Source organism: Camelus ferus, chromosome 16 (genome assembly GCF_009834535.1).
Source record: "Camelus ferus isolate YT-003-E chromosome 16, BCGSAC_Cfer_1.0, whole genome shotgun sequence".
Classification (NCBI taxonomy): domain Eukaryota; kingdom Metazoa; phylum Chordata; class Mammalia; order Artiodactyla; family Camelidae; genus Camelus; species Camelus ferus.
In genome coordinates this window covers 792,741-810,942 of record NC_045711.1, presented here as the reverse complement: position 1 = coordinate 810,942, position 18,202 = coordinate 792,741, and the positions used below count along the sequence as shown (strand labels likewise).

Genomic DNA, 18,202 nt, shown 5'->3' with positions numbered 1-18,202 from the left:
ACCACTGAGCTGTACCCTACCCCTTCCTTCTTGCTTCTACTCTTAATTCAAGCTTTCATTGTCTCTTACCGGAACCATTGCTAAAGTCCTCTACCTCCTGGCTATTTAGTCTGGCTTCCCTTTCCAACCCTCTCCCCTTGAGTATAATCTCTCTAGATGAAGATATAGTCAAGATGAACCTACTGTACAGCCTTAAACTGAATGAGTCCCCACACCTCGAGGTACATATTCAAAATTCTGTTCAAGAATCACATCCTGTAAGAATCAGTTCCTGACTCCCTATTCTATCCTACCAAACACCTTTACAACATCTGTCATCTCTGTTTCACTGTTAATGTCCGTCTTTCCCTCACATCAACCATAATATCCTTATAGGAAGAGACCATAACTCATTCATCATCTTTTTATTTTCAGCACCTAGCAGAAACTCAAATGCTCATTTTCCCTCTCATTTCTACTGCAGAACAACTCTCACTCCTTTCTAAGTCTAGCTCTTTTAGCCATCCCTGCCCAATCACCTTCTCCGGATCCTTTCTTCACAAAGCATCTCTTCTCTCAAATCAAGTCTTAATTATTTCACTCTCTAATGCCTTCTCCCTTATGGCCTGCAAACCAAAGTCTCTTCAACCTTAAAAACCAAACAAAACAAAATACTCATTTCAGTTGTCCTCTTAAGCTACCCATGCCATTGCTACTATTCCTCTTAACAGAAGTCCCATGTATTGCTTCACATATATATTCTCATTTAACTCTCACAGACAAAATAAGGCTCAGAGAGGCTTTGCCTGCAGTTACATAGCTAATCTGAGGTGAAGCCAACATTCAGAAACTTTGTTACATTTTCCTTTGAAATATGTGCAAAACCACTGACTTACGACGCATCAAATAATTCAAGTGAAAACAGAAGAATTGCCAAAAGCCTAAGAAGAAAGGAAAGAAATGCCCGAGCAACAAGAGGCAGATGTGGTCGATTCATGCATCCATACATCATGCAGGACTACCGTTAATGCATTCCCCCAGAAAGAAATTATTTTTCTCCTTCTTACTGTAGAAAAAAATAACTGTCTTTGTCATCGCTGCTATCTTAGATGCAGTGAAGCATGGTGGCTCCCAATAGTTTCCATTCACCACTCTAGTCTCAAGACCCACGTATTTTACAAGCCATTGGGTTCTAATAAACATTCGATTTCCTTGTAGTAAAGCCTTAATTTATTCATGCATCCATTACTCTCTCACTGGTTTTTACTGAAACTAATATATACGGGTTTCTTTTCCTTGCCACCGAAAGTCTGGACTATGAAAAGTAGCATGCAGATAAGTGTAACAGTCTAAAAAGGCTCTGATTACAAAATACTAATAGTCAAAATACTTAGGTAAGAAATTCTTGTGAGCTCTATTATACAAAACAAGGCCAAAACTTTAGGGAGACTCTACAAACATAGTTTACCTAGGCTAACCTTTTGCTCACAAAGTGGATTTTAAATGGTAGTATATCTTTGGGTAAAAAAGTCAATGTCACCATTTTATGCACCTCAGTACTGGACACTTTTCAAAAGTTTCAACACACAGTACTTTATCTGATTTGACTCTTTCAATCACTTTATGAAGTAGGTAAGACATTCCTCTTTTACAGCTAAGAATACACATAAAAAGTTAAGAGTTGTCCATAGTCTAGGAGGTAAGATGAGAAAATACAAATTAAAAATCCAAGTTTAGTTAATTCTGTGCTCTTTGTAACAGCCAGTGAGTCACCTAATACCTTGGAAATTATCTCCTCAATTACAAGAGCTCTACTAACACTGAGTATCACCAACCTTGCCTCTAATCTGGAACACCATGAGTCTGAAAGAGCTGAAAACTAAATAAATAAGAAAATAAATAAATAAATAAATTTCCCATGTAATCTCTGTTACTCCTTCTCTTCTAAACAATCTAATACAAGCCCATGTACATAATGAACACAATGAACTTAGTACAAAAATTCCAAAACAATTTCATTGAGAACTACATCTTTCTGATTGACCTTGGAAACTTCAGTGACAGGCCATCATACTTGCAGAAGTAAAACTAGATAAACTTACCATTTGGGTGCCAGATTTCTGTAATGAATTTCATTTTAGGAGGCCGAAGGGGATAATCTTTTGGGAAAGTGAGATGAGCCTTAAAAACACCACCTTCACTGGAAAAAAAAAACAAAAACAAGTTCTTGCCTGTAAGTTCCTGCTCGTAAGACAATTATTAAAACAAACATAAAACAAGGGTGCTAGTGCTAACACTAAAAATGAAGTAAATAAATAATCTGGATTTCAAGCAGACTGTTTACTTACTCAAATACCCAGTTTAATAAACTATCATACCTACCACCTTATTAAACTCTCAACAAACTAGTAAAATGAAAGAAACTGTTAGCTTACAAAAGGCATCCAGATCAGATGACATTACTGCTCCACTGCTTAAACCTTTCTGTCACTTCCCAGTGTACTTAAAATTCAGAAGTTAAATTTAATGTTGCCTATAGAGATCAAGTTGGCAATTTCTCTATGTTGATCCCCACCTATCGCTCTTCCCTCTGTTCCAGCCCGTCTTCTTTCTGTTCCTTAAACACAATAAGCTTTTTCTCATCTGAGAGCTTACGCATTTTATTGTACCCTCTCTGGGAAAAGTTATGCTGACCTTCCATCCATCCATCCACTTATTCACCTTATCATTTAATAAATATTTATTCAGCCTTTATGTGTTTGACACTGGGAGTAAAGCAGAGAATATAGTCTCTCAAGGAGTTCATATTCTAGTGACTTTTCAAAGTAGTGCTGTGCGATAGAACTTTTTGCACGTTAGAGATGGTCTATGGTCATGCTGTCCAATATGGTGGCCACTAGCCACTTGCAATATGGCTAGTACAACTGAAGAACTGAATTTTTAATCTTATTTTAATTGTAACAGCCACATGTGGCTAGTGACTGCTGTGTAAGTGCAGTTCCAGAGCACTACCATTTACTTAAGAACTGTTCTTGAACAACTGTCAAAACAATACAATTTATCATATATGTTAATGAAAACTGATGGAAAAAAGTCAGCCTTATGGGGTAAAAACAACTAAGTTCCTGCCGTGTGTCGTTAGTATTAGCTGTTTCCTCTGTTTGAAATATCCTACTCCCTCTGTCATCATTCAGAACTCAGCTTAAATGTTACCTCTTGGGAAAGACTTTACTTGACTACCCCATATTAACTAGCCACTGTGCCCCTCTATCACATGGACCTCCTTTCATTTCTTTATTGCAAAAGCAATTTGCACCTCTTTCTTTTATTATAAGATGTATACCCCATCAGAGCAGGGTCATCTGATTGTGTTTGTTTCAGATCAGTAAGAAATCAAATCAGCTCATTAAGCGGCTTTCATTCATTAAACAAATAAACATTGATTACCTAATTATGCAATACACTGTTCTATGAAGGATACAACAGAGAATGAGACATTAGAGATCACAGGTTTATGGCACGTTACCATTCTAGTGTCAGAAGAAAATATCAGTAATAAATAATGGAATTATACGTGCAATCTATTGTTAAATTTTTTAAAAAGTACCTATAGAATAAGCTCATTTGTCTTTAAGAAAAAAATGTTTGTATACAAACAGAAAAATGTCTGGAAACATGACACCAATACATAATAGTTAACTCTGGAACACAAGATTATGAGATCTTTTACTTTTTTGATACAGCTTGAATTTTTTTAACCACAAGCAAAATATTAATTATTATTGCCTTTTTCTGATCATAAAAGCAAGATGGGAGTGGGGGAGTTAAACAGAGAAAGGTGGACCATTAACACCAAATACTTCTGAATACTTAGGAAAGGCCGGTGGACTCAATATAAAAAGTAACCTCTACAATTTTGATAAAAGTAATTAAGAAAACATCTGCAAGGGAATAAAGAAAGAATGGGGTGGTAACACACAAGCATAATGAACAGGACAAACTGAGAGGTTTACAAGTACAGAAGGTGGTAACTAGATGCGGAAACAGTACCAATGAAAAGCTTTATAAGAGGAGAACAACCCCAGTCTGTTTGCAAGGAGATGGGAAGGTGCTGGCAGAAAGACTAGAGATATTAGGAAAAGAGTAACTAAGAAATCAGAAGAAAGAAAATAAGTAAAGGGCCTTACCAAGAAAAATAAAGAACATACTTTCCTTCTGCACAGAAAGAAAACAGACTGAAATGTAGTACAGACATCCGGGGTAAAAAAGGAAGAAAAATGACAAATTGTACACCTGCCTCACGGCCTTAATTTTCATAATTGATGAGATTATCTATGTTGAAGGGGGAAAATATGAAGACCTGATGGAAATAGAGACTGGAATAGCAGTCGTGAAGAGTGCATTACACTTTTAAGAGATAAGTCTATCTTCTCAGCTTATGTTACCCCAACTTTATAAGTTAGTGCCTAAACTGCCCTTAGGACATTTTAATTCCATGAACTAGGTTTTCAAATTGGGGCTGCAAACTAATTAAGTGAGTTACTAACCAGTTTTTTTGCTTAACAGATAAAAATAAAACAGAAAATGTAGGTGCTTATCACAAGTAGTTTGTTTCAGTTATATAATCTACACGTTTCTTTCTATTCGCTAAAACGTATACACATAAGTATACGCTGTGTCATGATGTAAAATATTTCTGATTATGGGTTGTGGTTAAAAACAACAGTTTGAAAGCCACATATATAGAAAGTAGCCAAGAATCTATGTAAAAGGACATCAAAACAGCTACCACAAAGTCCATGCACTTTATTCCCAGGTTAAGGCCATTCCTTGATGCTAAGTTAGCTTTCCTAGGTCCCTGAATTTTGACAGCTGTCAGATTCACTTTAAAACTTTACATCAGCTAACTGGAATCCCTACTATGAAAAACTGACTTAGTCTATTAAGGTATTTTCGATTTTTAAAATTTTGATCAAATTTGATTAAAGGATTACCCTTAAAGGTTTAAAGAACATAATTTTCTTTCTGTCTGCAATGTCCTCACTCATTCTGAACCAATCATGCAATTTCTTAAGTGTTTTTCTTCCTACAGATGGAATCCTTAGCTTCTCTGATACTTGGGAAAATCCTACCTGTTTTCAAAAAAGCCTGGATCGGCAATCCCAACTTGTGAGCACAAACTTCTAGCGAACAGTGAACACTGAACACTGAACAGCCAAGTAAGAAAGAGGAATTCAAAAATCCCAGAGTACAAAACACAGTAGACTAAATATTAATATGTCACACTCATTATTTTTAAACATATGAAGATGCTACTATGATAAGCAAAAGGAAAGCTTTTTAAAAGCATCAATGAATAGGAATACCTTCCTTTCCATTTTATATTCTCTTCATCACAGATACTAATAGTATAATTACTAGCATGATGTTAAAAAGAGGTATGCAACCAATAGTTTCACATTTGAAAAGGTTGAGAAACCTAGGCTGAGTCCAAGTTTCTTCCATGAGACTTTCCTTACTGTTTTTGTATTAAAATCATAAACATCTTACAAGGATCAGATCCTACCATTTCACTTTGTCAGACCCTATCATTCTGCCAAATTTATTTTATTTAAATGATATACCATGTGCTGCTATCTGAAATTTTGCTCAACGTTGTTCTTTTACATATATCCATCCCCACTGATACCTGTCTCATGTCCATTCATTTTATTTGCCACATTCCACAATTTATCCATTATACTCAGTAAATATTTGATTGCTTCCATTTTTTTTTTGTTATTACAAACAATAGAACATTAAACATTCTGAACACTTCCCAGGCATAGGGTTTTTTACCTTAGAAATGAAACAAGACAAAGCTTAAACAATTGTTCAAAGTCACATAACTAATAAAGTCACTCAGGGAACTAAACAAAGATACTCATGAAGTTAAGCACTTAATGATAAATGACATGGCACTGCCACTGATTAATCAATCTCTAAGCAACATGGGCACCAGGTTCATTCCCTCCAAAACTTCATCACAGAATATGCGGCTTGTGCCATATAAGTTTTAAAGAGGACTGTAGGAAGAATTTTGTTACTGTACATGGTTAGAATTAGAGAGTTTGGGTAGCCAACTCTTCATTTTCTATATCCACTGAAGGTAAGACAATACTACAAAATACATATAATCTTAAAAAATTCATATAATCTTAAGATTCCCCAAATTTTTCACACCATTGCCAGAGGTAAGAAACAAAATCAAGCATACTTCTTGAGCACACTAGCCATTAGTGATGAAAGAACAAGAGAATAAGAAATAAAGAAGGTATACATTTACCATTCACCAATACAAATTTATAAAATTTATAATTACACAGTGATACTCTTGTCTCCTAAAGTTTCTTTAAAAACCTATTGCCACTCCTACTTTTTCTTTCTGTGGATATAGGTGACTATCCACACTACTTGATAATCATTAGTCTGAAAATGGCACATATGTCATACCAGTTTCCAGAATGCTTTTTGTAGAAAGACAGACTAAAGAATCTATTCTTTTTGTTACTATTATTCAAGAATCTACTCTTAACAGCACCAGAAAGATTAACTAATGGTAAAGGCAGTAACAAAAATTTAATGTTGTGCGAAGATAAATATAACAGCTAAGTTAATACTCACAGCAACTATCAATCTCAAAGCAATGCCTGAATATACCAATTATTGATTACAGGATTGTAAAGAGTGTGGAGTGCCCTCTAGTGACTGAACAAAGGCTAATGATACCAGTGTGAAATAGCACACCATTTTTTACAGAATTTTAGTATACTAGTAATTCTTTCTATTATTATATAATGATCTAATGAAGTGATGAACTAATCACTGAGGTCTGGGTATCATCTAAGCCAAGATTAACTTTCTTATTAGACTTTTCTTCTGGGGAATATTCCCTAACATACTCAAAACCTGCTGTACTCCCATTGAGTTCTCATAATACCCCATGCCTACCTCCATCATGGCTGTCCTCAAAGTGTATTAATTGACCATGATCTGTTTTGCCAACTAAACTGTAACCTCTTTGGGAGCAGTGACTATTAGCTAATTCAAGGTCACATTCCAAGCATCTAGCAAAAGACTGCTCAAAAAAAATTTGGAAACTAAATGAACGAGTACAGTAAATGCCAGTGTAATGCTTTATTTTTGCAACCATTCTATGTAGGAAATTGCCAAAAGGGATGGTCTAGACTCAACAAACCTTAAAATTCTTTTTTGAGAGCTTTAAAAACAATTTTAATATTTCCAGCACATGAATTTTAGAAAAGATCATTAATAAAAAGGAATCATATCCAAATAATTTTGGTTTATTATTATAAGATCTGTCAACTGTATTAAGGTTTCATTACTCATTACCTTGTTCAAAGTGCATGTGGTCCTGAGATTAAACTATACAGCCCAGGTGTGGCCAGGGCTCTCATCAGGAAGGGACAGTGCAGAAGTGGCAGCCAGTTGTCTTATCAGCAAGTCCACACTCCAGAGGAGTGGTCACAAATGTTTCTGCTATCCGCAACTCAGATCAACAGGTGGCACTTTTTAAACGTATACAAAAGGCCAGAAATAGATTTTTATTGGTGAAAAGAATGGCCTGTTAATTAGTACAATGAGTAGTAAGTAGTAAAGTGTCTCTCTTTGGTGAAGCTAAGGGACACAACATATATGTGGACCAGCTAATAATTGTGTATTAGATGAGATTCTAACCACCACTGCATGAAAAAAGTGCAAGAATTTTGTGAGGTCCTTGAGATGGAGCTCAAACCTGGATGCCTAACTAATCTTCTACACGGACATTTGTTTAGAAGAATTTCTCTAGTTATTACATATCAACTCTTTAGGGTAGCAAGATTTTGTCCCTGAAATGTCGCTCGGTTTCCCTTGAGTAAACCTTCATGTGATGTGTTTTGATTTAAAAACCTAGAAGAATAGACCCTCATCATGCTCATAAGCCGGCTGGATGTATGGTTTTGTATGCAAAGTTTGGTAAGAAATTTGCTTTCAAATAATACTAAGGTTGTGAGGTAGTACCTACAGGATGGTTTTCATTGGTTATTATTATCTTGCAAACTAACATTGTGGAATGATTAAATTGAGGTATTTTAGTTTGCAACAATTACCAATGCAAACATAGCACTGGGAAATAAATCAACAAAAATTTTGATTGGCAGTAGTTGTGACAAAAACATTTCTTCTGATCTTAGAAAACCCTCAAATCAGTACTACAGCTCAACTCTGCATGTCATATCCAACCTGCTCTGGTATAGAAGTAGCTCTGAATTTTCTCTTCTATCAGATGTTTTACAGGGGATGAGGAATGGGGAGAAGAGATGCCATCTCAGAACATCTAAAATAAACTACTTGACCATCATCAAAAAAAACTGTTGATGTATCCATATCCTTGCTGCTTAGTACCATCAAGGATCATGACTGAGTAAGAAACTGTAGTCCCCAAGAAAGTCCCTGCTGCCACTCAGTTGTTGAGAAGCTGCTGCATTTTTTCCAATACCTCAACTTCTATAAAAAGTATAAAACTTGTACTAGTAGTCACTAACATGAGATAGCCATGATCCATCCTATAGAACATTACATATTAGTGAGTTTAAGTTTGTCTGCAAACACTCGTAACAGACAATAAGACAGCGGCCTTTGCATCTAAAAATGTATTATATAACATATTTAAGAAATCCCATCTTTTTCTACTGCTCTTTGATAACACTACATTCTATTATCTATCTTTACATCTGTTAATAATGATTAATGGAAAGTGATTAACTTAACTATTGCTTTTATAAACTAGGAAACTTCAGTTTATCAAAATAGTTTATATTTCAGTTAATTAAAAGAGCTCCACTTGGGTGTCAGTTCATGATACTTACTAGAGTGTATCTGGAGGACCAATAATGAGGACTTCCCATCGGTAGAGATCATTGTCATCTATTAAACCTGCTGAAAAGCCTTCCACTGGATTTTTGTTGAGTTCTGTGGGAAAAGAAAAATTTTATCAAATTTTAAGTATATAATCTTCACTCAATATTCAATACAGACCCTGAACATACACGTTATAAATTCTAACCTATTAAATGAAAATACCTGAATCCATTAGCAAAATGCTACCTGATGTCCAAAACATTTCCATTTCTGTAACACAAGGAAGAAATGGGTAAAGCAAACTATCCAGATCGATTTCTACTGCCCTTTACTTCTACCCTGGTTTCCAGCTAGGTTCTTAACATTCTAGTAGCCCTATGGTGGCATACAGGTATAGTGGTACAGAGAGCTTGCTCAAATGCAGATTTCCAGGCCCATTCCCCAGAGATTTTGGTTCAGAAGGAAATCAAACCAGTAATTCGGCTAATTCTTAAGCTGTGGTCTTTAGGGTACATTTTAGAAATACCAATAGAGTGCCTGCTATCTTTTCATTAGAATTTTGCTGCTTAACCAACCTTTATTTATACTAATAACTGTACATCTATATGATAAGTCCTCTGTATTCCTGGGGATACACATCTACAACTGGTGTTCATGTGTGGACCATCAGACTCTGAGCACAGAGAGAGCAGAGGCTCCAACTGTCCTGCCAGTTTTCAGTATCCAGGAGTGTTGAAGAAAAATAGCTGGAGCCTATGGGAGCAGCAGTAGCAACGTGAGATTTTCCTCTTCCAGAGAGAGTATTCTGGCACTCCTCTGATCAAGGAGGTGGGGACAAGAACAGAGGCAAAAAAATGGTGAAGTGGGAAGACACAGGCCAAGATGGGACCTTAGAGGAGCTGGTGAGAAAGAGTGCAAAGTCTGAACAATTCCTGGAGTCAGGGAGCTTAATAAAGTAATGACCTATTGATAGTGGGTATTATGTCAGGATTTTTTTAACAGCTGTAATGACATATAATTAACATTCAGTAAATTTTACACATTTAAATTATATAATTTTTTACATATTGATCACCACAATCCAAGGCAATCACCACAATCGTGTGTGTGTGTGTGTGTGTGTGTGTGTGTGTGTGTGTGTGTAAATATATAAATCATCAACAAGGGGCACTGACTGGCTCAAATTGAGAAGTGGGGACAAAGCACACAGGAGAGCAATTTAAAGAGGACTTGCTAGGAGTAGCAGAACAGGTTTTAATTCTCATAATTCCTGCCATTATCTTCAAGGAGCTCACTCCAATGATAAGTAATCCAACTCAAAGTGCTATAAAAGACTGAGCCAAGTGTGTTAGTAACTGAGAAGAAAATAATAATTTTTTTGAGGAATCAGAGGTGGTTATTTTAACAACTAGGATTTAACACCCCAATATGCCAGTGAAACAGAGAGCCAAAAGTGAAAGTTTATTTATATTTTAAAATGAATGGCTTCTTCTCTCAAAACTTAAGGGGAGATTTTTTTTTTAATAAGTCTAATAGTTCTGCCTAACAGGCATAGCAGACTTTTAAAAATAGTTTTAAATCAGTACTATGTTTCAAAACACAAGAAATGCATTTTTACATTTAAATAGCTATTCTAAGACATTTTAAAAATACTGAAAATGCAAAAAAATTGCATTTCAATCTTGCTGTTTTGTTTATAAATGCAAACATTTACTGAGTGCCAATATGCTGCAGACCGACTGGAAAATAGGTGAAAATTCCACTCCTACTGTCAACTGAGGAACAGGATAGAGCCAGACAATCACAACGCAGGCAGATAATTTCTACGCTGAGTTATCCATTTCTAACCTTTCTCTGGATAAACACTATTACATTACTCAGACCATCTTCTCCAACACTATATACAAGAGTCTTGTGGAAGATTCTATAATATACCCAGAAATCACCTAGTTGTTGTGTTTTCCATCAGAAGTCCATTTTACAAATGTAAGTGGATAAACTCTGAAATTAGCACATACAGTCAAAATTACCCTTGAAAACTTCCTTATACTTTCCATAAAGCACATCATTGCTTCTCACTTTTGCCCATACACCATACGTTCTTTGAGAATTTCCTGCACATTCTTTCTGTGCTTTTCTCCTACAGGAGTGACTATGTTCACTGCTTGTCTAATCAAGTAACACGAAAGCAACGCTGAAGAATGTTCATCTGTCTCACTTTCATCCTTGCTCTTGCTCCTAGCATGGATCCTCACAGCCTAGATCCATGGGTATTTAACAGATTTAATGGACCTTCAGTGGCAGATGGTTACTGTACCTTCATGAATGCTTCCTTCAAGGTCCAATTCAAGTCCCATATTTGTCCAAGAGGCCCTTCCTAAATAATTTACCAAATGATCTTCTTTGACTAAATTCCTATTAACCATACTTTTAGTCTGTATTACATCCTTTGGCACTTAACTATCAGCTTCTGATTTCCACAGAAGTAAACAGGCAGTTACAATGTGTAGTAAATGCTCCAATAGTATAGGAATTTGGAGGGGCACGAAGGGAGGGCACATTATAATCATGAAGAGACAGAAAAGGCTTCTAAAAAGAGAAGAGACTTCTGAAATAAGACAAAGGATCTGGGTAGAGAAGGTGCAAGGTTTAAACAGAGGAACATACGCAAAAACTTGAAATATGGAGATGAGTATATGGCTAGAACAGGGGCAGGGGAGGGGGCATACACCTGAAACTAGACAGAATGTCAGAAGGACAGCAGAATGCCTCTATAAGCCATGTTCAAGGACTTGGCCCAGAAGGCAATGAGTCTTTGAAGAGTTTGTGTTTTTGTTTCATTTTGAAAACAATGAGGTGACCTCATGAGATTTACATTTTCAAAATCCAATCTTGCAGAATGTCAAAGATGACATAGAGTAAAGGTATGGTGATGACAAAGAAGCAATTAAGGTAATCCTGGGGCAGAGAGTGTAGCTCAAGTGGTAGAGCACATGCTTAGTTAGCACGCACAAGGTCCTGGGTTCCCTCTCCAGTACCTCATCTAAAAATGAGTAAGTAAACCTTCCTTATTAGCTACCCTCTGCTCCTACCCACCCCCAAAAATAGTTCTAAAGTAATCCTGGAAAGTTACCTTTAGAATATGCTAGTGGGAATAATGATGGGAAAGGGGCATTTAAAATAAGGAAAAAATTACACACAATTCCTCAAAAAGTTAAACATACAGTTTACATATAACTCAGCAATTACACTACTAGGTACATTCCTAAGACAAATGAAAACATCTATCCACATAGGAATTTGTACCCAAATGTTTATATAGCAATATTACCCATTAGGGTGGAAACAAACCAAATGTCCATTGATGAATGAATAAAGAAACTATGACATATACATGCAATGCAATATTATTCAGCCATTAAAAAGAAATGAAGTGCTCATACATGCTATGACTTCCATGAACCTCAAACACCAGGCTAAGTGAAAGAAACCAGACACATAAGGTCACATACTGTATGACTCCTTTTATGTGATATATCCAGAAAAGGCAAATCCACAGAGACAAACAGCCAAACAGAGAAGGAGGGAGAAACAGAGTGTAATTACTTATGGGTATGGGAGTTTTTCATGGGGTGATGAAATGGTTTGAAACTGAGATAGTGGTTATACAACATGTGAATACACTAAATACCACTGAACTGTACACTTTTTTTACATGGCTAGTTCTATGTTATCTGAATTTCAACTCAAATTTTTTAAAATGACAAACAGGTTTCTATGCGGAGCAACTGGATAGGAGTCTGTTTATTCTCTGAAATGGGGATAATATGAAGATATGCTGATTTGAGGGGTGAGAAAAAAATGATGACAGCTTTGGTTTTAAATATCTATACAGCATAAATACACTGTTCTACAAAGAAATCTGAGCTAAAGACAGAGACTTGGGATTATCAGAATATTGTTGACAACTGAAGTCATAAAACTGATGGCATCACCAAGGATGAGCTTAAATATGAACCACAGAAGATCTAACTGAGGGAATTCTAGGGAATAGTAATATCGGGGGATAAAAAAGAAGATGCTACGAAAGTAACAGAGAAGTAGGAAGAAAACCAGGTGAAAGCCAGATGAAAGAAGCCAAAGGAGATGCATTCCAAGAGGAAAGTTGCAAATGATAAATACACATGGCACAGGAAAGTGAGGGTCTAAATTCAGTCCACTGGGTTCTGGGTTCAGTAAAAAAAAAAAAAAAAAAGGGCCAAGGCTGTCCTAGGCAAAAGTAGTTTCAGTGTAATGGTAAGACAGAGGCAGGTCATGCAGGCAACAGTGCATTGACAAAAAGAAGGTGAAGTAGAAAAATACAAGTGAAAGCTTTTTCTAGAAGTTTGTGATGGAAAAATATAGGCAGATAAAATTCAAGCAGGTTTTTTAATGGGAAAGGCCAACAAAAGATGTTTAAACATCCTACCACATTTAAATGTTAAAAGAGATCCCTCATACTACATTCTAATCCAGATGGATTACACGTATAAGCAATAAAACGTAACTGAAAGAAAATATAGTTTGTTTACAAAATCTTGGGTGGCGGCAGCTTTCCTAAGCAGAACACAAAACTCAACAGTCAGATTATACTACACAATATATTTTAAATCAGTATAGCAATAAAATTTAAATACAAATGAGAGACTGTGAGGAATATTTGCAACACAAGAGGTTAAAGTCTAATATCTCTAATACAAGTAAGAGTTCCTATAAATCCAAAGAAAGGGGAAACATACAAAGGGTGCAAAAACAATGGGGAGAAATGGAAATTACTAACAAACACAAACTCTGGCCTCTTTAAGACAAATATTTAAACCAAGAAGTGCCTATGCTTGGATTTTTACTTAGATTCCTAAGGCATTATAGAGAAGTTTTGAATGTTGACAAAGATGATGATAATCTTTTTTGAAAGCTACATGGACATAAGTAGAGTTGAAAAGAACTAGAAAGAGCTCTCTTTCCCTCATATCACGAACGCTAAAACAAAATCTTAATTAAAGTTCTAAAGCAGGCAAAACTAACCAATAGTACTCAAAATCAAGACAAGAGTTATCTTCTTTTTCTTTCAGAGTGGGGAAGGAGAGTGGTATCTTAGAGAGAGACTTCTGGGTGCTAGTAATGGCATGCTGTACATAATATTTACTCATTTTTCTTTGTGTATATAATACTTCAATTTTTAAAACTCAGTAAATCCTGTGTCACATGATTGTTAAATGAGAGTTATGTATGCATGCTGTGAATCTAGAAATCACCGTGGGCCAGAATGGTCTATAAACCATGAATAAAAAGGAAATCAAGAACAAGGTAATGTCCTTGAGAATAACGATTTGTATAGGTATAAGTAATGGAAAATAATGCATGAGCAAGCTTGCTACGATAGGGTCATTATTCAAGAATGAGATTAAAAGAGAATGGGGAGTGCGTGTGAAAAGTAAAAAATGTGTAGCCCTGAAACTGAATCAGAAATATCGGTATGAATTCATAATATAGCTTTAAAAATTCTGTGCGCTGTCCACTGAAAAGGTGGAGAAAAATGACCAACTCTGCAGCAGTGAGCATCCCTAGTGCCCAGAATGTGGTCTCCAAATAAGAGTTACTACATAAAGGGAAAAGGGCTCTTTAGAAATAATGGCTGATTCCAGTTCAGGGGCAGGAAATGATCTAGGCTCATCTCATATCAGATAAAAAGGAAACTACCAAATAATACTATGGTCTTGTTAAAAAGAACTCAGCCATATTGAAGAAGACCCCCTCCACTGGCCAAATATGGGACAATTTGAGTATCAACAGTTAGTAACCACAAAGGATTGAAACATATGTTTCAATTCATGACTTTATAAACAATGATATAATATACAACAAACTAATTGATCATCATTATAGGACACTAGTAAACCACTTTTGTTATCTTGAAAACCCCTTTAAAAAAAGCAAAGAATCAAGATTTATTCTTCCTTTTCTATATAAATTGTATTGCCAAGTAATCAAATAGAAACTATTATTTGATCAGATGAGTATCTCTCTATAGAAATAGACCAGTTATCAATAGGCACATGACAAGATGCTCAATATTACTGACATTAGAGAAATGCATATCAAAACTACAATGAGGTACCACCTCACACCAGTCAGAACGGCATTCATCAAAAAGTCTACAAATAGTAAGTGTTGGAGAGGGTGTGGAGAAAAGGAAACCCTCCTACATTGTTGGTGGAAAAATAAACTAGTACAGTCACTTTGAAGAACAGTATGGAGGCTCCTTAAAAAAATTAAAATAGTTACCGTAAGATTCAGTATCCCATTCCTGGGCATATATCCAGAGAACACTAATTCAAAAAGATACGTACACCCCAATGTTCACAGCAGCACTAATAGCCAAGACATGGAAGCAGCCTAAATGTCTACAACAGATGACTGGATAAAGATGAGGTATGTGTATACAATGGAATATTACTCAGCCATAAAAAAGAATGAAATAATGCCATTTGCAGCAACATGGGTGGACAGAGATTATCATATTAAGTGAAGTCAGACAGAGAAAGACAAATATCATATATCACTTATATGTGGAATCTTCAAAGGAAAATAAAACGATACAAATGAACTTATTTACAAACCAGAAACAGACTCACAGCCATAGAAAATAAACTATGGTTACCAAAGGGGAAAAGGGGGTAAGGGGGATAAATTAGGAGTTTGGGAATAATATATACACACTACTACATATAAAATAGATAAATACTAAGGGTCTACTGTATAGCACAGGGAACTATATTCAGTATCTTGTAACAACCTATAAAGAAAAGAATCTGAAAAAGAACATATGTTTGTAAAAATAAATAAATAAAATTTAAGAATAGTCCAGTTAAAAAATGAAAACTTATTGAAACATTGCCATTTTGTCATTTTAACCTAGGCATTTTTTAGAAAGAAAGACAATCAGACATTAGCATGTCTCCTGATAAACTAACCACCACTTAAGAAGTGATCTCATGTGACTCTCAAAGTTGAACTTGTTTTAAGTCCCTAGACACAATTACCAATTTATAGAAAACACAGAGAACTATGTTTAAGGACATTCCTGAGACACAATTAGCAAAATCTATACTTTGGGAAATTCTAAAGGGCAAGACCTAGAATCTTAAATAAATACACTGCAAGGGAAACAAAAGAGAAGACTGAATTAAAAAGACTTTTTAAAATGTATGACAAATTTGAAGGCTGACTCAATCTAACAATACTAAATTACTGTTAACTTTTTAATTGGTAATGGTAGTGTGTTCAGTTTTTTTTTTTTACCCCCCCCCCCTTTTTTTAAACATACTGAAATATTTACAAATGACAGTGATGTTTGGGATATGCTTCAAAATCATAATGCGGTAGAGAGAGATCAAATTAGTTTGGTTATGACCTAGTAACTGTTGAGGCTTGGTGAATACATGGAGGTTCACTGTACAGTCAATTTTATTATTATTATGTTTAAATTTATTTCTCAAAAGTTTTTAAAATGTTTAAAGCAGTTCAGACTAAAATAATGGTTTACAATACTTGTCGATCATGTGAAAATAAACCTTCACTGAGCCTCAGAAAAAATACAAGGTGTTTCAAAATAACAACATTCAAAGACCCAACTATATGTCATTTTACACTTGACTACTAAGAAAATAAGCTACTTTAACTGTACATACACTTTACCAAGACCAATAGTTGACTAAGTCGAATGACTACAAAGCCAAATATAACTGTTATTTATATCCTAGCAATGATTTTGCTTTGTGTCTCAATGGTTATGGTCTCCTGCTATCAAGTTTATTTATGTAACACACAGCTGCCTGCAAGGTGCATTTCAGTAGAGTGACTATTTTTACACTGGCTTCATTTTGAACTTTTGAAATCTCAGATTGAACTTCTTATGCAGACACTATCTAATTACTCCTCCTAAGTACTGAGATGGTTTGTCAAAATAATTTTGACCTTATTATCAGAGGACTGAATTGCCTTATCACTTTAAAACATAAATCGCCAGAAACTAAGTCACCAAAATTAATTGGGAAAATATTCCTTTCCTGCAAGCTTCCATTAACTAATCATTATTGAAAAAAAGTAACGTATCAGCAAACAACCAAAGGTTTGCTTATATTTCCTCTACAGATTCTGAAGATGAGTCAGTTTAATCACTTTTACAGGTTTCTGGCAAACTTTAAAAGTTCGCTTAAAATTAGAAATTTTGGAGACTTCCTAAGCCACAAACACCTCTAGACATGGCCCTACCCACCAGAGGTCCAGGACCAAGCTTCACCCAGCAGTGGGCAGGCACTGGCTCCTCCTGCCAGGGAACCAGCGTAAGCCTCTGGTCCAGCCTCATCTACCAGGGGGCAGACACCAGGAATAAGAAAACAGTAATCCCAAAGCCTGTGGAAGAAATTCATCAACATAAGCCAGGCTCTACACTGGGACTGACTGGACCCTGGCCCTTGGGTGACAAGAGAGAAGTGTACTGCTGCAACGTATAGGATGTCTCCCACAGAGAGCCACCTCTCCAAGGTCAAGAAACAATAACTAACCTACCTAAAAATACAAATAGAAAGATAGACAGTATGAGGCGGCAGAGGAATATCTCTCAAGCCAAGGCGCAAGATAAAATCCCAGAAGAAGTAAGTAATGAGGAGATAGGCAATTTAACTGAGAAAGAGTTTAAAGTAATGATGGCAAAAATGTTCAGAGAACTCAAGAGGAGTATAGATGCACAGAGTGAAGTTTCTAGCAAAGATTTGGAAAATATAAAGAATACCCAAACAGAGCTGAAGAATAAAATCACTGAAATGAATAACACACTAGAAGGAACCAAGAATAGACTAAATTAGGCAGAACAGATCAGTGAGCTAAAAGTCAGATTAGTGGAAATCATTACTGCAGAAAAGAAAAAAGAATGGAAAGAAATAAGGATAGTTTAAGAGAACTCTGGGACAACATGAATTGCACTAATATTCGCATTACAGGGGTCCCAGAAAAAGGAGAGAAAGGATCTGAGAAAAATTTTGGAGAGATAATCACCAAAAACTTCCCCATCTTGGGAAAGGAAACAGCCACCCAAGTCCAAGAAGTGCACAGAGCTCCACAAAGGATCAACCCAAAGAGGAACACACCAAGGCACACAGTCATCAAGTTGACAAAAATTAAGGATAAGGAGAAAATACTAAAATTAGCAAGAGAAAAGTAATATATAACACACAAGGGAACTCCCATAAGGTTATCAGATGATTTTTCAGCAGAAACTCTA

The 18,202-nt window shown here is 35.7% G+C and overlaps 1 protein-coding gene across 1 annotated transcript in view; it reads right to left on the bottom strand.

The window, feature by feature from the left end:
• Window positions 1-18,202, bottom strand: part of UBE2G1 (ubiquitin conjugating enzyme E2 G1) — an 81,002-nt gene that overhangs the window by 17,110 nt on the left and 45,690 nt on the right. Inside the window, exons 2-3 of the mRNA XM_032498029.1 lie at window positions 8,889-8,991; window positions 2,082-2,179 (exon numbers count right to left, since the gene is read on the bottom strand). Coding sequence (XP_032353920.1) covers window positions 2,082-2,179; window positions 8,889-8,991 — 201 coding nt within the window. The remainder of the gene's footprint in view (window positions 1-2,081; window positions 2,180-8,888; window positions 8,992-18,202) is intronic.